Source organism: Pogona vitticeps, chromosome 4, assembly GCF_051106095.1.
Source record: "Pogona vitticeps strain Pit_001003342236 chromosome 4, PviZW2.1, whole genome shotgun sequence".
Lineage (NCBI taxonomy): Eukaryota > Metazoa > Chordata > Lepidosauria > Squamata > Agamidae > Pogona > Pogona vitticeps.
The window spans coordinates 47006370-47024384 of NC_135786.1; the positions used below are offsets into that span (position 1 = coordinate 47006370).

An 18015-nucleotide genomic window follows, 5' to 3' on the forward strand; every position below is an offset into this window, starting at 1 on the left:
AATTCTAAGATGACGATGATGATGATAAAGGGGATGCAGATACAGTACATCAAAAAGGCACTTTAGAATTTAATATGGCATACAGTATCATCTTCTCTAAAACTCATTATATTTGTTTAATACAGTACTTCTCCAATACTACATTATTGCTACAATGCCTTGTCATTTTCAAAGCAGACAATAATTACTACTATCATCAATAATTAGTACTATCATCGTCATTATCATCATCAACATTTTAATTCTCATAATGACTGGAGAGTCAGGAGGAGTAAAGACCAATGGGTGAGGGGCGGCTCCAAAATCAGTTGGAAAGGAAAGAAATGCCGAATCCTTTTCCTCAATGTCCTAACCTATAAAGCCCTAAACAACTTGGGTTCAGCTGTCTCAAGGACTGCATCTTGCTTCATGAGCCTGGTCGGGTGTTAAGATCATTAGAAGAGGCCTTTCTCTCCAGCTGGCCCCATCTTTGTTGTCCTTCCGCAAGCAGGCAAAGACCATTTTCTTCTGGCAAGCTTTATCTTAGTATCTGGCTGCCTGAATTGAGTTTTTAAATGCATTGTTGTGCCTTATGTGTTTTTGGTGTTGCTTTTGTATACTGTTTTTTAGTGAGGTATTTCTTTGATCCTTTTTAGTATTTGTATGCTTACTGTTTTTCAATTTGAATATTGTCTTTTGATGAGGAAAGCCACCTTGAGTCCTTTTTAAGGTGTAAAATTATTTTAATTAAATAAATTTTGAAATAAAATTTGATAAAAATCAATGTCACCACAGATTTCTGAGAATCTGGTTGTATTTCTTCTTTCTTCAATGTTCCATATCTGCTGTCTATTACTGAGTAATTAAACATGCTCAGTCGCCACAAGACTGTGGAATGAATTTATGCAGAAATTGGAAGCACTTCTTTAGGGTTTTCACTGAATATTAGCTTACCCAAGCTGCATTTCCAACTTTATGGAGATAATATATTAGATTTTATATCTTTTCTTCAATGACAGGAAAAAGGAAGGAAGGAAGGAAGGGAGGGAGGGAGGGAGAGAGAGAGAGAGAGAGAGAGAGAGAGAGAGAGAGAGAGAGAGAGAAAGAAAGAAAGAAAGAAAGAAAGAAAGAAAGAAAGAAAGAAAGAAAGAAAGAAAGAAAGAAAGAAAGAAAGGTGGCAAAATTTCACACAAAAACAAATTTATTAATCTTTCATGAAAAAATATAATAATCTTAACAGATGGTTTCAGATTATTAAATCCAGCCCTCATCAAGGAGGCACAGTGGGGAATCAAACTCTCAACCTTTGGCTCCATAGTCAGATACCTAAGCCACTGAGCTATATAGCAGTTCTTTAAAGTGATATCATATTTGGTCATTTTTCCCTCTATTTTGCCAACATGCCTACGTGCAACCACAGCAAAAATTATACAGGTGATTTTCCTCTATAGCGCAAATAGCAGTTCTGGGAAAATAGGGAGGATTTCATCAAGAAAAAACAAGCAACTCGCCCGTCAAGAAAAAACAAACTATCAGGTCAAGCAAAAGTAGTACCACAAGTAAGATGGGCATTCTAAGAAGTGAGAGTAGAGTTAGGTGATGTTCCACATTTAGTGGCAAACAGGAGGTGGAAACTTGGAAATATTCACATAACCATATATACCAGAGCCAAAAATTGCTGCTGATATTTCTGCACTCCCCCAATCTAACCACAAAAGACAAACCAAATATATACCGTATTTTTCCGTGTATAAGATGCCCCCCACTTTTCTAATCCAAAATTAAGAAATCTAAGCAGGTTTTAGCAAGTGTAGGGGGAAAGGGACCAAAGTGCTGCAGGATCGCTTTGATCCCGCTTTCCCTCCACTTGTTTTTGTTCTCTTCTCAGCTTTCTTCTGTGTATAAGACAACCCTCAATTTTTAGTCTAAAGATTTTAGACAAAAGTATAGTCTTATACATGGAAAAATACAGTACATTATTTTTAATAGAAAAATGGAAATGTAAAGAAACAGGGTTGGAGGAAATTATTGTATATGTGACAATTCTCACCTCTTCGTTCCATAAGCCAAGATATGCAGATCTGGAGCCGAGCAACCCACATGAAGTTGTAAGAAGTTTCAGTGTTTCTGAGAAACACTCAATGACACAATCACCAGCTGAGAAAGAACTCAGGGAACATTCCAACACTCAGCACTGGTTGATCACATTCCAATAATGGGATCAAGCAACTGTGTCAGAGATCAGATGGCTGTTAAACTAGACAGAGTATACATCTAAAGGGGGAAAATACAATAGCTTGGGTCCTAGAGTGAATTTGTTTCATTTAGTTGTTTAGTCGTGTCCGACTCTTTGTGACCCCATGGACCAGAGCACGCCAGGCCCTCCTATCTTCCACTGCCTCCCAGAGTTGTGTCAAATTCATGTTGGTTGCTTCGCAGACACTGTCCAGCCATCTCATTCTCTGTCGCCCCCTTCTCCTCTTGTCCTCACACTTTCCTAACATCAAGGTCTTTTCCAAGGATTCTTCTCTTCTTATGAGATGGCCAAAGTATTGGAACCTCAGCTTCAAGATCTCTCCTTCCAGTGAGCACTCAGGGTTGATTTCCTTTAGAATTGATAGGTTTGTTCTCCTTGCAGTCCAGGGGGCTCTCAAGAGCCTCCTCCAGCACCACAATTCAAAGGCATCAATTCTTCGGCGGTCTGCTTTCTTTATGGTCCAGCTCTCACTTCCATACATCACGACAGGAAAAACCATAGCTTTGACTATTCGGACTTTTGTTGGCAAGGTGATGTCTCTGCTTTTTAAGATGCTTTTTCTCTGTTTTTTAAGAGTGAATTAGTGTAAGACAATTTGCTTATGGAAATTAATTTTTAACCATTTTCCTTCTCTTAAGTTGCCCCTTCAGACAGTTGCCTGGTATCTCTTTGGACAACATAGAATGGTGGAGGGGGCCACAGAGGAAGCATGGAAACACTCAACATTGGGTGTTGATCTTAAAAGAAGTTAATGTGAAGTTCATTAAAGGAACCTTATTGCTTTTTCTTTGTCCAACAGTTCCTTTCACCTTCATCCAACATTATTTAGGAAGGCCACCAATTCATCAAAGAAGATTTGGAGGAGGAGAAGGAGACAAGAAGCCTTATTTTTTCTTAGTTTAATCAGCATTCCAACACAGGCACTTAAGAGGTGGAATGTGTATGTATACATAGGATCCAAAGACCAGTGAATCCACACACTACCTCCATGTGTCTCTACTCTCATGATCATTTCATTAACAGATAAATCAAAGTTAGCAAAGCATGCTACATATACAGTGGGGTCTCGACTTACGAACTTAATCCGTATTGGAAGGCAGTTCTCAGGTTGAAAAGTTCTTAAGTCGAATCTGCATTTCCCATAGGAATGCATTGAAAACCATTTAATCCGTATCTGCTCTTTTTGTCCATAGAAACTATTGGGAAGCTGCTATTCCGCCTTCTGCCACTAGAGGGGGATATTTTTTTTCTTTTTTCCTTTTAACCTAAGATGACTTAGCTTTTAAAAAGGGGGGGTGGGGAAAGAGTTCGTAACTCGAATCTAAGTTCGTAAGTCGAGTCCATATATTCCTATGAGAGCGGTTCGAAAGTTGAAACGTTCGTATGTCGAGCCATTCGTAAGTCGAGACCCCACTGTATACCACCCAATAGTGCTTAAAACACTTGCTGGGTGGTTTTGCAATGCCATTATGCAGGCTACACATTGCCCTTGCAGCAAGCTGAGTACTCAGTTTACCAACCTTGAAAGGATGTAAGGTTGAATCAACCTTGAGCCAAGTACTTGGAATTGAACCCAAGTTGTGAGCAGAGTTTCACTGCAGTACTGCAATTTAATCACTGCACTGCCTTTTACCCAGTATCTGTCTCACTCCAGCTCTTAAAAGCCAGACCAAATTATAGCATTTCTAGGAGATCTTTTACAATGAAAATTTGACAGATGAGGGAGGCCTGTAATAGATACTGCCAATATGGAAGGTTCAGGATATGTCGTGCAATTTTGTTTTCTTTTGTCTCCTGCCAGCTTTACTTTTTTTCTCTCTCTCTCCAACTGATACTCAGCATTCTGTGGGGGGAAACTGTGTACATTCTGGAGAACTGCTTAAATTCAGTTATGGTATGGGAAGTGATAAAAAATCTATGTTGCTTTTCCAGTCCATTTCCCTAGTTTAAGACATGTATATGCAGTGTGGATCCATTTCCCTGACTCATGCTTTTTTCTCCCCGTTTGATTCTTTTTTGCAAATGTTATATCAGTGCAAGTGAACAACCACACCATTTTCATGAGAGGCTTTCAAACGGACAGTTTGGGGAAACGATAGAGAAGCAGTTTTACTGAGGCATCCTAAGGGACAAGCTACTGACACAAGAGTAAAATAATTTATGCAGACATCATAATAATGGTTTGCATTGTGGCTGATGGGAAACTAAGAGGAATCCACACGGTTAGCTAAGCTAAGCAAAGGCAGCAAAGTGGAACTATAGCTAATATAATTGGAATCAACAAAAAAAATCAGACGAAACCTTAAGACCCTATGAAATGCAAAGAGGGAAGATTTTTCTGCTTCCTGTCCTACTGAAAGTAACCAGAGAAAGAACATAAGAAAAGCCTTATTAAATCAAACTGAAAGTGTGAAAGCAAGAAGAGAAGGGGACGACAGAGGATGAGATGGTGGGACAGTGTCATCGAAGCTACCAACATGAATTTGATCCAACTCCGGGAGGCAGTGGAAGACAGGAGGGCCTGGCATGCTCTTCATCAGAAACAACGTTAAGTAGTGTCTGATGAAGAGTCAGACACGACTTAACATCTAAACAAAAGCAACGACAAAAATCAAACTAATCCATCAGAAGCCAGCCAGTTATCTTCAGAAGCTTCCAAGAAAGGAATGGAAGTTCATTCTGTCCCACTTGTATTCAGTGCTGACTAGATGGAGTGCAAGTGCTTTTTTTTATCTGCCTTCCTACAGAGGTCCCGTTGAACTATCATGACTCAGATTGATTGACAGAATTCAACACAACACATTCATGCAAAAACTACCTTGAAAGTACAACTACAGTGTCCCATTCAATTAAAGATCACGTTGTACTTGTGCCTAGAATTTGTTGTCATCTTCAGGAGTTGTTCCAAATTTAATAGGTTTAGTGAGGCCCGTATGAGTTTCTTCGGACCATCCATAGTGATCATCCCTTAGAACTGCTGCCCGTTTTACCCAATCCTCCCAAGCCTCGCTGGTGGCCACACCAAGAGAGGACTCATTTAGGAGTCAAGCCCCTGCACTCTGGAATGGCCTCTCTATGGACATCCAGCAGGCCTCCTCCATCCAAAGTCCTAAAGAACAGACTTTTCAAAGAAGCTTTAAAGACATCCTCCCCTTATTTAATATGGTTTGTGACCCATGTGCCACCTTTATTGTTGGGGTTTGACACCATTATTTAGTTTCTTTTGGTCAAGTTATGTATTTGCATTTGATTGGTTTGTTGGTTGTTTTAATGGGGGAAGAGGGAGGACAGAGTCTATGTTACGTTGTAAGACTGGTCTCCACTAACTAGGGTGGCATATCAATCAATCAATCAATCAATCAATCAATCAATCAATCAATCTTGACTTCAATAGAGTGCTATATTTCTGTTGAAAAGTGATTGCATCATTTATTAACTTATTTCCAAGAAAGAAAGAAAGAAAGAAAGAAAGAAAGAAAGAAAGAAAGAAAGAAAGAAAGAAAGAAAGAAAGAAAGAAAGAAAAAGAAAGAAAGAGTCTTCTTCCCCATAAGGCAGCTTACAGAAAAGCAACCACAAGACACAGAATCTCATTTCAGCAGTCATTTAAAACCACAGCCCAAAACCATGCATAGCCCAGCATAAGACCATCATTTATATTTAACAAACTTTTTAAAATATCCCAGTCAGTAACACAATAAATCCTTTATGAGAAAACACCTAAAACCTACAAGAAATGGGTTTTCAGAACCCATTCATAGTAAGGGGCCTATATATGCATATCACTCACAAGGGACATTTGTAATAGTGGGGCCTCCACTGTGACAATCTTTCCTTTTGTCAAACCAGCCAGACTGATTTTCACAGGTGAACCAACAAACTGAGCCTCTAGGGATGATCTCAAGAGCTTGGCAAGTTCATACAGAGGAAGATGGTCCTTCATTTACCTTGGGGGCTATAGGACCTAGGCTATAAGAAGAGAGACTCAAAAAGCTACATTTGTACTGTTTTCAAATAACACATTTTTAAAAAGATAAACAAAGATTAAGTTCATAGTATTTTTGTGGGTTACAAGAGTAACACCATGGAATAGAACATTACAGGGCTCAGCAATACAAAAAGATATACTTCTCAGTAAAGTTCAAAAGTATGTATTTAAGTACGTCCTGTCAAGTCGATCCTCTATTTAAAGTCCATATGGGGAATAAATTTGCATTACTAAAATTAATTTAATCAGGGAAACTGTGTACTGAAATCAGCAATACTATTAGGGAACAACACAAAATGACAATTGATGCAGTGAAAGGAAAAGAACAGCTTAGAGGGGGGAATGATGAATCTCTGAAAACCATTAAGGCCAGATGAGAAGCCATAGTATGAGATGAGAGTAATAGGATCAGAATCCTGAATGCAGTTTTCAATTACCGTCACACAGAGATAAAGAGAACGATTATAACAATGAGTGCAAAGAAATTAAAAGGAACAACAAAAGAGGAAAAGAAAAAACATATCTTCTATAAAATCCAAGAAATCAAAAGGAAATTTTAACATAGATTGGCCATACTGAAAGTTCAACAGGGGAACATCTTATCTGACCAAAACAAAATGAGAAACTGGAAACATTATATTGAAGAGCTGTACAAAAGAGATGCAGAGATAACAGATTCATTTGAAAAAGAATTATATGGGGAAGAACCTGGAATTGTGGAAAGCAGCGTAAAAACCACCATCAAAGCAAAAACGATTAAAGCTAACTCCATAACACCTTAGGCACATTGTGAGAAGACACATCCCACATAAAAAACAATTACACTGGAAAAAAATTGAAGGTAACAGATAAAGAGATCAACCAAATATGAGGAAGCCACAGTCTTGACTTTGCAATAGTTGTGCATGGCTGTTGATGAGAGGACCTTTTGTCACTAATTCATAGGGTTGCCATAAGTTGGAAGCAGCTTGATAGCACATAACAACAAACTAGCATTTGCTAGGTATGAAAATACTCAGAAGTGGTTCACCAGTCTCTGTATATATAATATGTTAAATGTGTACAAAATTGAGAAGGGCACTTCATGCGCCTGGCAGCTTCACACAAAGCTGTCAGTGCAGCGCCACAGTTGCTGTGCAGGCCTTTTCCCCACCCCCTGGGCAATCTGGGCTACTCCCCATTCTTTGTGGATCACCAGGGTCCTTCTGCTCCAGCAGCATGCCAATCCAGGGAGGAGTTCTGACTACCCATCCCCATCTCCTCTGGCAGTCAACCACTCATCGGCTACGCGGGGAGAATCCCTGTACCATCTTCCTGATGGAGTGATCAGCTGCCTGAAGGGACGAGAACAGGCAGTTGTAGCTTCTGGTGCCATGCCGACAGCTTTGTGTGAAGCTGTCAGGCACACAAAACATCCTTCTCTAGTACAAAACACCAGAAACACTAGCAGAAAGAGACATGTCAATTTGCAGCAGTTTAAGTCAACTTAGGTCCAAGTCCTGAAAGGAAAATGGTTTTCTCTAAGGCATTATCTCCTTACATTGCAAGATTTGGCTAATATTTAATTTACAAGGATAGAGTGACAAACTAGGATCCCTGAAACCCAGTACATTTCTTAAATTTCTCACATACCTGGAAAAATCAGTAAAAGGCATATTTAATTGCTTTATAATTGATATACTGTATGTCCTTGTCAGACTATTTCTGTCCAGATAAAACTTTATTTGCACATAATGTGTATTTAAAGAATTCAATTTTGTTGCTATGTGCTTTTTAGAGACATCAGATTTAAAAACTCAGAAGGGAAAACAGCAGCCTGAAAGAGATTCTCAGAAATTTAAAGATGAAGCCATTTTTCTCTCTTCAAATTAGGAGTATTGACCTAAAGGGACCAAATGTCAAGATAATGAAAATGCATCCTGTTTTGTTTTACCATAACAACAACAAAAATCAAGAAACAAATTATGTAAAAAAGGGGGGAGTGCTTAATTCTACTTCCATAAGCAATTTTACAAGGGAATAGAGTGACTTCACATAAACATCTTATGGGGAAAGATTGACATTTTGGTTAGAAAATTCATCATCGATATCCTGTGGAAAGGAGGAAGAACATTTGTGCTGCTTGGGGTTATAAATTGGAGCCCATCAAGGTAATGGGCAGATCTGCTTCCTTGCATCTTGCAAAATCAAGCTAGACCACAAAGAAACATCTTGAAGACATGAACTCTCTTGCAGTGCTCACGTTGCTGTCCCTGGCACTCATTCTGCCAACAGTGCATCCTCAACTTGCCAACAGCAGTTGCAAATATTTTGCAGACAACCTGCCTCGTAGACTGCGAGAGCTAAGAGTCATATTTAATAAGGTTAAAGATTATTTTGTAAGTATAACTTTTTTTCCTTCAGCCAGCATTATTTGCATTTGTAATTTAGAAAGAGGAGAGGATAGAAAATATATGCTTTTTTACAAGCAGTTTAAGGTAGATGACTTTGTGATGTGGTGATAACTATAAGACATAATTAGGGACATAAATGCTATGTTATATGTATGGAAATTATATAATTTTTCAGTAAATTGTGTCCTTGTTTGTCAGTACTGACCAATGCAATGATGCAACCTGGATTCTTTTCTCTCTTCCAATTATTTTGTGTTATGTTATAATGAACATCCAAACTTTGTCAAATTTGTTTGTGAACATTTGAAACTGAAGAACTGCATTCTCGCTTTTTAGGCAGCATGAGTGAAAATTAGGGATTATGTTTAAGGGACTGATATGTACATCTGGTTTATTCTGATCAGTTTGAATTCCTTTGTTTCTAAAATATGTGAGTTTTAACATCTATCAAATGTAAACCATTCACTCTTAAATGTGTACATCCTAAACAACTAAACATTTTGTAAGACTAGTCACAGCTTTAGATACTGGCAGATTTGCTCTTTCAGATAAGAAGTTCTTCAAAATTAAGGAGAGAAATGAACTGTGACTGAAATTAATGTCAGGTGTTCCATTGTCTTTACTGATAAGTCAAAGCATTCGGGTTTTCCTAAGTGAAAATCTGTGTTCATGTTTTCCTGGGTTAATAAAACTGATATCTCATTGGATGTTCTTCCAGCAAACCAGAGACGATAGGTTGGACATCATGTTGTTAAAAGAAGATTTATTGGAAGATTTCAAGGTGAGATTTTGATTGTCTTCAACAATTTAATTCGGCTTAAGGCCATGTTTATCTCTGGAGTCATGGAAAGGTGTGTGGACATATGTTTTGCAGAAATATATTCAAAGAAAGCTTTTCTCACAGGAAGATCATTCTTGTTTATATTGCTAAATTAACAGAATTAGAAGACATTATTCTTAAGGGTATTTTCAGGGTTGTTATTATTGTTGTTTTACATTTCAAAGTTTATACTAATACCTAAATACAGAGCTCTACTGATAAGAAGTATCAGCTTCTCAGCTGCATTTCCTTCACATTAAGGGAAATTGTGCAGGAAATGGTAATTGCTAGCTGCCTTCATCAGAATTATTGTATTTAAATTATCAGAAGACTGGTTCTGAAAAGCAAAATAAAGAAGAATGAACAACACATGCAGCAAAGTTATTTGCTTCTAAAAGCACTGAGATTCCATATGGTTTAGTCCATTCATGGTATGATTTAATGGCCAAACAACAGAAGCTAAAAATAGCTAATAGAAATGCCTTGGGGCCCTAATGCATTTTCCCACCCAAGCTTCCATGTTGTTTAATATCAGACAAAAAGCTACTTGTGCTGTCTTGTGTCTGGGAGCTTCCAGTAATTGAGACCTAAATAGTACTTTCTTAGTTAGTACTATGATTTTAAGGAGATTTTGATTCTGTATAATGTTATGGTGTTGATTTATTAATTTAAAAAATTATATATATTGCCAGTTATTTATGATAAGACAGGACAGGAGCCTTTAATTAATTAATTAATTAATATACATACCAGCATGGACCATTAAAGGCTTGGGTGGACAGTTCCTATGGGCACAAGGGCCACTTTTATGCCTGTAAATTTATCTGGAGGCCACACAAACCACCATCATGCCGAAGAGTGGCCAAAGAAAGAAAGAAATGTGATGTAACTAGAAGTCCATTAGTTTGGCTGAATAGTCTGTTAGGTATCTGTCAGAGGAGCCAGAAGTTAGGAGTTTGATTTCCCCAGTGTGCCTACTGGGAGGAGAGCCAGCCTCTGTAGCCTTGGGCAAACTGCACAGTCCCAGGCACCCCCAAAAGAAAGCACTGGTAAATCACTTCTGATTATCCGCTACTTAGAAAACTGTGACAACGGTAACCATAAGTCAGAACTGACTTGACAGCACATGGATATTATTAGATGACCATTACCAGTTTAAGAGGAGCCCTAATTACAAAGTAAATTGCCAGTCCTGCTGGCTTTAGGAGCTGCTCTTTTTTCTCATAAAAAGAAGCAGCCGGGGAATGACAGCCTGAAGTCTACTTTCCTCCCCCCAATCTATAGAGTAACAAGCAAATTTGGTGGTATGAGTCTCTAATTCTGTAAGAAGTATGGGATGATGAAGGGAAGTGATGATAATCCTTCCACTTAGTGGAAGGAAGGTAAGGTAAAGGTAAAGGTTCCCCTTGACAATTTTTGTCCAGTCGTGTTCGACTCTAGGGGGCGGTGCTCATCCCCGTTTCTAAGCCATAGAGCCAGTGTTTGTCCTAAGATAATCTTCCGTGGTCACATGGCCAGTGCGACTGAGATACAGAACGCTGTTACCTTCCCACCGAAGTGGTCCCTATTTATCTACTTGCATTTGCATGCTTTCGAACTGCTAGGTTGGCGGGAGCTGGGACAAGCGACGGGAGCTCTCTCCATCGCGTGGATTTGATCTTACGACTGCTTGGTCTTCTGACCCTGCAGCACAGGCTTCTGTGGTTTAGCCCACAGCATCACCACGTCCCAGCCCGTGCCACCACATCCCAGCGAAGGAAACTTTAAAGTAAAAAAGAGCTGTTTAGAGCCACAGAATTTTTGTATGGTCCTCACCGTCCATGGAACCAGTTCTCAGATTTTCCTTGAGATGTCTTCTTCTTGGCATCTTACCACTGTTACTGTAGAGTTTCCTCCTTTCCCTTTAGGGGTACTTGGGGTGCCAATCAGTAGCAGAAATGATCCAGTTCTATCTTGAAGATGTCATACCCAAAGTGATCACCAGCAGCACAGTTGAGCAGAATGTTGGCTTTCTTGGCAATTCACTGCTGGATCTGAAACAGACCATCAAGCGATGTGTAAGTATTTTTTTTCCTTTCCTTTTCTAAACTGACTCCATTGTCTAGGTAGACTGTAAGTTCCAAGGGAAAATGTAAAAAGGCATTGCCACGTTCTTCTTTTGTTCCATAGCATATGGTGAAGAAAAAATTCATCCAAAGATCAATCACGTAGAAAATATCCACTTCATCCAAAGCCCAATCAGATAGCAGATATGATACCTAATGGTGCCAAAAACCTACAAAAAATAGTAGGATTAGTATACAGAATTATAAACTGGGCAGTCTTCTACATTATTATATACTTCTGAGAAAAATGAAATTTTCTCAGTTCTTAATTCTGCATGCAGCAATAATGTCCACATAGAGGAAAGAATATCAGTGAAATAGGCTTTGATATAGCTATCTTCATTAAATAACCCAGTGGCACAGCTTATCCTTGTCTTAACTACAGTGGGGACTGTATAAACAGATTTATAATTGAGAAACATAAAGAAGTAAGAATGAAGTTTCACACAGAAATCTTGTTCTGCACAAAGCCTATGGATTAAGTGTTCTGTGTTCAGCGCTGAAATCTCCCTTAACAAGTTTTAAGTTAAATTCTTACCTGATAGCTGCCGATTCGATCCGTTGTGAAGGCAAAAACTTCAACTATGCTTTGCTGTGGTAATCTCTATAGTGTGTCATCTGGTCACAGTATGACTCAGAGAGCAAGCATGAAGAAAATCTTGCTGTTTATCATGCAAAAACAAAAGAGAAATAAAAAAATAAAGGAGACAAAAATGTTGTGGCACCTTAAAGACTAACTGCTATATTTTAATGTGAGCTTTCATGGACCAGTCCACTTCCTCAGACTTAGTGCTTAGGAGACTAGCAGGAAACCCCTTTTTAAAAAATTGTTATTCAGGACCAAGGGATATTCAGTAACTTAATCCTTTGTTTAAACTGGATCTTTGTCAGGGGTGAAAACAGTAGAAAAGTTCATTTACAATGAAAAGAGAAAGCAGAAATCACCTGCTACATTTCCACTCTTCACAAGTGCTGGAATTCATCACAACACAATAGACACTGTAAAACTGAGAAACGTGATATAAAACAGATACGTAATGATTGAGAATGTAAGGAAGGTGGCAAGAGAGTGCACATTACTGTAGCATCTTCAAGCATAACCTATGAGAGGCAGAAATTCTTTGTATCAAATTGAGTTAGGGTTCTAATCCTTTGATGAAAGCTAAGATTTTCAGATTTTCACTACATTACACTTCCCAGGATTCTTTGAGAGAGGCTTTTAATAGTTTAGTATAAAGGTAATATTTGTGATGCAACCATTCCAAAGTTTCAAGTCATGGTGATCAGGTGTAGACTTTGTCTAGAGGGGCGGGGTATAAATTCAATGAAAATAAAAGTAAATTAAAGTATTTTAGAAGATGTTGCTTGTTCATGAAGGAATGGTAATTGCCACACCTGCTGAAAATCCTTAAACAAACCTTGTCATTTTAAACTAGTTGGTATCCTTATATAGAATATGCTGTTATACTTTGTTGGTGTCAAGAATAACAAGCATCTAAAATGAGGGAAGACTTAGAATTGAAGTGGATGAAGTAGCAGGAGACCACCGTTGATGGGTTACAGTGGGTTACTTCAAATTCTTAAGGAATGAAATGGGAAATAAAAGCACAAAGCATTCCCCAAAGCATTAAATACCTTCACACATGGTTTGATTGCAGTTTGATTAGTACAGTAACTACTCCAGAATTTGATGCATATCCCTGTCAGTGTAGAAAGAAGTACAGTATGTAGCTTTTTCAATGCTGCCTGGATGAGCATTATTAAAGCAGACACATAAGGCTTAAAGTCATCTCCATGCACAAATGTTAATAGCACTGATGGATATCCATAGCCAAATGAGGCACTGTAACTTAAGAGTCAGTTGGGTTCTGAAGGTACTAACCAAAAGGAAGCCAGTGAATTAATGTCCCTTGTGCTACTTCTTTGCAGCATAAATTCTTCATATGTGAAAAGAAGAATGATACAATAAAGAACATAAAAGAAACCTACAAACAGGTAGGTTCCTGCATTGCTAAACATTCCCCTCAGTCATGACCCTATACAACTTACTAGAATTTTTGTCACTGTCTTTAAGAGGCTTTGCTTACTATACGGAAAAGCCACATGTGAGCTTGTGGGTGAGTCATGCTTCCTTCTTACATGCTTCTGGACTACAGTGTACAAGGCACAGACAGCTCATACCTTCTTCCTATTTCAATTGCTTTGGTAATAGCATAAAAACCCACATCTAGATTGGATCCTCCAGAAGATCTGGGTGACCCACAAGACTGGGAAAAGTCTTGCAGAATACTGCATTTTGAGGGAAATCTGCTTTTCAGGGATACCATTGGATGAAGGCCATGAAGAGGAGTTAGACTAAATTAATGCAGAGCTTTCAGTGCAATATTAACATCCAAACAGAGGCTTTTAGCCCCATCAGCCAAGAAACATAGGACACACACTTCTGCAGCTTGCTACTGGTTACAATAAACATAAACAAGTGTGTTTATTGTACAGTCATAAGTGATGCTTAAATTCTTTGGCCAGAATCCTATTGATGAATACCATGAACAATTGAGCAAGTGGTTTTTTCCACTTCTTGGGCTTCATGTGATCAATTGCACAACTAGGTGTTCAGTGATAGCTCAGGGTACAGCTACTGCTGCAAGCAGGATTCTGCCTTTTGTCACATCTCCGTTCTTTAATTAAAATGGAAAATGCTCATTTTTAAAAATGAATATTTAATATTCTCTTTAGAAGGGATCCCATTCTCTGTATTATACAAGTATTGTAAGTCTTCTCCCTCACATAAACTACCCTTGACACCATGGCAATGGTGAAGAACTATGAGAATTGTAGGGACTGGTCTGGGGTTATGGATGCTGCAGTCTAAAACATAAATTTTCCTATCTCTTCTACTCACTATTATTCACAAACTGATATCATGCAGGGGGAAATTGCAGAAGGTGCTTTTCTGGGCATCAGGGACTGTAACAACACTTACCACCCTACTCAGGCTTCTCTAATCCTTCCGAGTTTCATGACAACCCTCACAGCAGCTGGGAGAGAGACTGATTTCTCCAATAACAATGAATTGTTGCAGGCTACTTCTGATATAATTCAAAGTAGTTAGATCTTCAATGGGTAATTAAGAGGCATTAACTTTACAAAAGATCCTGCTCCTCAACTGATCCAGTTGTCTGAATTTTTGACTCTCCTTTTGTTGGTGTGTGTATGTGTGTATTATGGGTGTTGTCATGATGCGCACCTGCCCTTCCAAATTTCTCACTATAAATTTACCATTCTATCACTGACCATAGCTGACCCATGATCCAAGCTGGGAGATGTCTCATCTCATCAGTGCAGGAGTATGCTAAGATCACGGGCCTCCAGTGTACATTACAGGGGGGAATGGGGAAGGCAAGGTTTCATAATAAGGGTTGGCATCTCCTTTGCTTCACATTTGTGTTCACCTTCCTTAGCTCCCTTCATGCCCTGAGCCACCAAAAGCCTTGTAAACAGTGCTCTTTCACATAAAGTCTTCAAATAAAAATGATAAACAGCTTCTGTTTATTTTTCTTGCAATAATTATTATGGTGGCAAATAATCCTCTTTCTCCTTCATTCACAGCTGCAAGAAAAAGGAATCTACAAAGCAATGGGAGAATTTGATATTTTCATTAACTACATTGAAGAATATCTTATAAGGAAGATGAGAAACTGAAACCGAGAGTTCTTCATAACAGGGAAACTGTTACCTTAAAAAAACAGTTTTAATGTAGCCACTAGATGGAAAAAATGTTACAGGAAAGACAGTTACAGTATATAGCAGTATTTTTAATAAGAGTTTATTTATCAACTCAGATACCTCAATTTAGTCAATGCTTTACATTTTGTTGTAGTTGAACACAAGTTACATAACTTATTGTTTGATGTTTTTATATAAGAGATTGTTATCATCCTATTAGAGATGTTCAAAGTGGATTTTTTTCAATGAAATTCTTTTTAGGATAGAAATTATATCACAGTCTTCTGATATGTACATGTATTATGTTTAAGTAAAAACAATGTAGAATATAGGAAGTTGAGCTATACTGCTTGTTTTAGCCAAGAGTGATCAGCAGCAGCTATTCAGATTTCATACCAGCTCTATCTAGAGATGCCAGGAATTGAATCAGGGACCTTCTGCAATCCATATGCAAGGCGTGCATGCACAGAGACTCTGGAACCCCCTCCCACAGGAGGTCTGGCTGCCCCCACCTTTGCTGTCCTTCTGCAAGCAAAGGAAGACATTTCTCTTCAGGCAGGCTTTTCTTTACTGACTGTTGAAGAAACGATAAATGGGATGGCTTATATTTTTGTTGCTTCCAAATCTGTTTTTGTAATACTTGTGCCTAACATTTTGATATAATGTTATTAGTTCTTCTTTAATAATTGAAAAATTTACTTTTTTAACATTTAACGTTGTGTTTTTTATGATGTAAGCTGCCTTGTTTAATGATGTCAGTTGCCTATTTATTTTAAATAAATAAATAAATCATCTTTTGGGACTAAACTCTGAGCAATGTGATCCATAAACTACAAACAGTTTGTTAATATGCTAAAAGAGTTATCATTTGAACCACTGTTCACAAGCATGGCCACGCTAACAGTTGCTGAGAGTGCATGGCGATGATAACAGTCCCTGTGGTGAAGGATGTTTGATTTGTCAGTGGGATGGAAGGCAGGCAATTTTCCACTCCTTGCAATTTCCCTGTCAAAATTTCCTCCAAAGGGTTGGTGGATTCTTCACAAAATGGTGGGAAATGAGGAAGAAAGGAGCTGACATTGGCAAAGGAAGTTGCCTTTCTCCACTTTCTGCTGACAAGCTCCTGCTGAATTTACAAACAGAGGGCACTGGGTTACAACAAATGTGTAGCCTTCTCTGGTCAGATAGTAAGAATTCTTAATTGAAAATTATATTGCTGCTAGCTGCAGCAGATTGACAAGAACTTATTCCATGAGGCTTCCTCAGGTTCTTTTTACTCCATATCCAAACTGAATTCAAAATATTGGTGCTTACCTTTAAAGACCTACCTGGCTAGGGGGCTGGATGCTCCAAGGATGATTTTCTCCTGCATCAAACTGCCTAAGCACCAAAATATCTCCTGAAGTATCTCCTATAGGCCCCCCTTATTGAAGGACTGGTAGTACTTATTTTCCCCTGAAGGCACTTCACTTTGGGAACTCTATTCTCAGGAAGCTCATTTGGTGACTATGTTTTCATCTTCTACGTCAGTGTTCCCAACCTTGAGTTCACATGTGTTCTTGGACTACACCTCCCATAAATCCTGGCCTGCACAACTACTGGAGTTTTGGTCCAAGAATATCTGGAAACTCAAGGTTGGGAACCACTGTTCTAGGTGGGAAGTGAAGTCTTGTGGCACGGTGATTAAACTGCTCACGTGTGTGTGTTTAGTCGTTTAGTCGTGTCCGACTCTTCGTGACCCCATGGACCAGAGCACGCCAGGCCCTCCTGTCTTCTACTGCCTCCCGGAGTTGTGTCAGGTTCATGTTGGTTGCTTCGCAGACACTGTCCAGCCATCTCATCCTCGGTCGTCCCCTTCTCCTCTTGCCATCGCACTTTCCCAACATCAGGGTCTTTTCCAGGGAGTCTTTTCTTCTCATTAGATGGCCAAAGTACTGGAGCCTCAGCTTCAGGATCTGTCCTTCCAGTGAGCACTCAGGGTTGATTTCCTTTAGAACTGATAGGTTTGTTCTCCTTGCAGTCCAGGGGATTCTCAAGAGCCTCCTCCAGCACCACAATTCAAAGGCATCAATTCTTCGGCGGTCTGCTTTCTTTATGGTCCAGCTCTCACTTCCATACATCACGACAGGAAAAACCATAGCTTTGACTATTCGGACTTTTGTTGGCAAGGTGATGTCTCTGCTTTTCAAGATGCTGTCCAGATTTGTCATCGCTTTCCTCCCAAGAAGAAGGCGTCTTTTAATTTCAGGGCTGCTGTCTCCATCTGCAGTGATCATGGAGCCCAGGAAGATAAAATTTGACACTGCCTCCATATCTTCCCCTTCTATTTCCCAGGAGGTGATGGGACCAGTGGCCATGATCTTAGTTTTTTTGATGTTGAGTTTCAGACCGTTTTTTGCACTCTCCTCTTTCACTCTCATTACAAGGTTCTTTAATTCCTCCTCACTTTCTGCCATCAGAGTGGTATCATCTGCATATCGGAGGTTGTTGATATTTCTTCCGGCAATCTTAATTCCGGCTTGGGATTCCTCCAGTCCAGCCTTCCGCATGATGTAATCTGCATATAAGTTAAATAAGCCGGGGGACAATATACAGCCTTGTCGTACTCCTTTCCCAATTTTGAACCACTCAGTTGTTCCATGACCAGTTCTAACTGTTGCTTCCTGTCCCACATATAGGTTTCTCAGGAGACAGATAAAGTGGTCAGGCACTCCCATTTCTTTAAGAACTTGCCATAGTTTGCTGTGGT

General features: G+C 39.1%; 1 protein-coding gene across 1 annotated transcript; it reads left to right on the forward strand.

The window, feature by feature from the left end:
- Positions 1–997: 997 nt before the first annotated feature.
- IL10 (interleukin 10) lies at positions 998–16203 on the forward strand. Its single transcript, XM_020810675.3, has 5 exons — positions 998–8600; positions 9334–9396; positions 11343–11492; positions 13470–13535; positions 15150–16203. Exons 1-5 carry the CDS (start codon positions 8442–8444, stop codon positions 15240–15242), a joined length of 531 nt encoding a protein of 176 aa, XP_020666334.3. The 5' UTR covers positions 998–8441; the 3' UTR covers positions 15243–16203.
- Positions 16204–18015: the final 1812 nt, after the last annotated feature.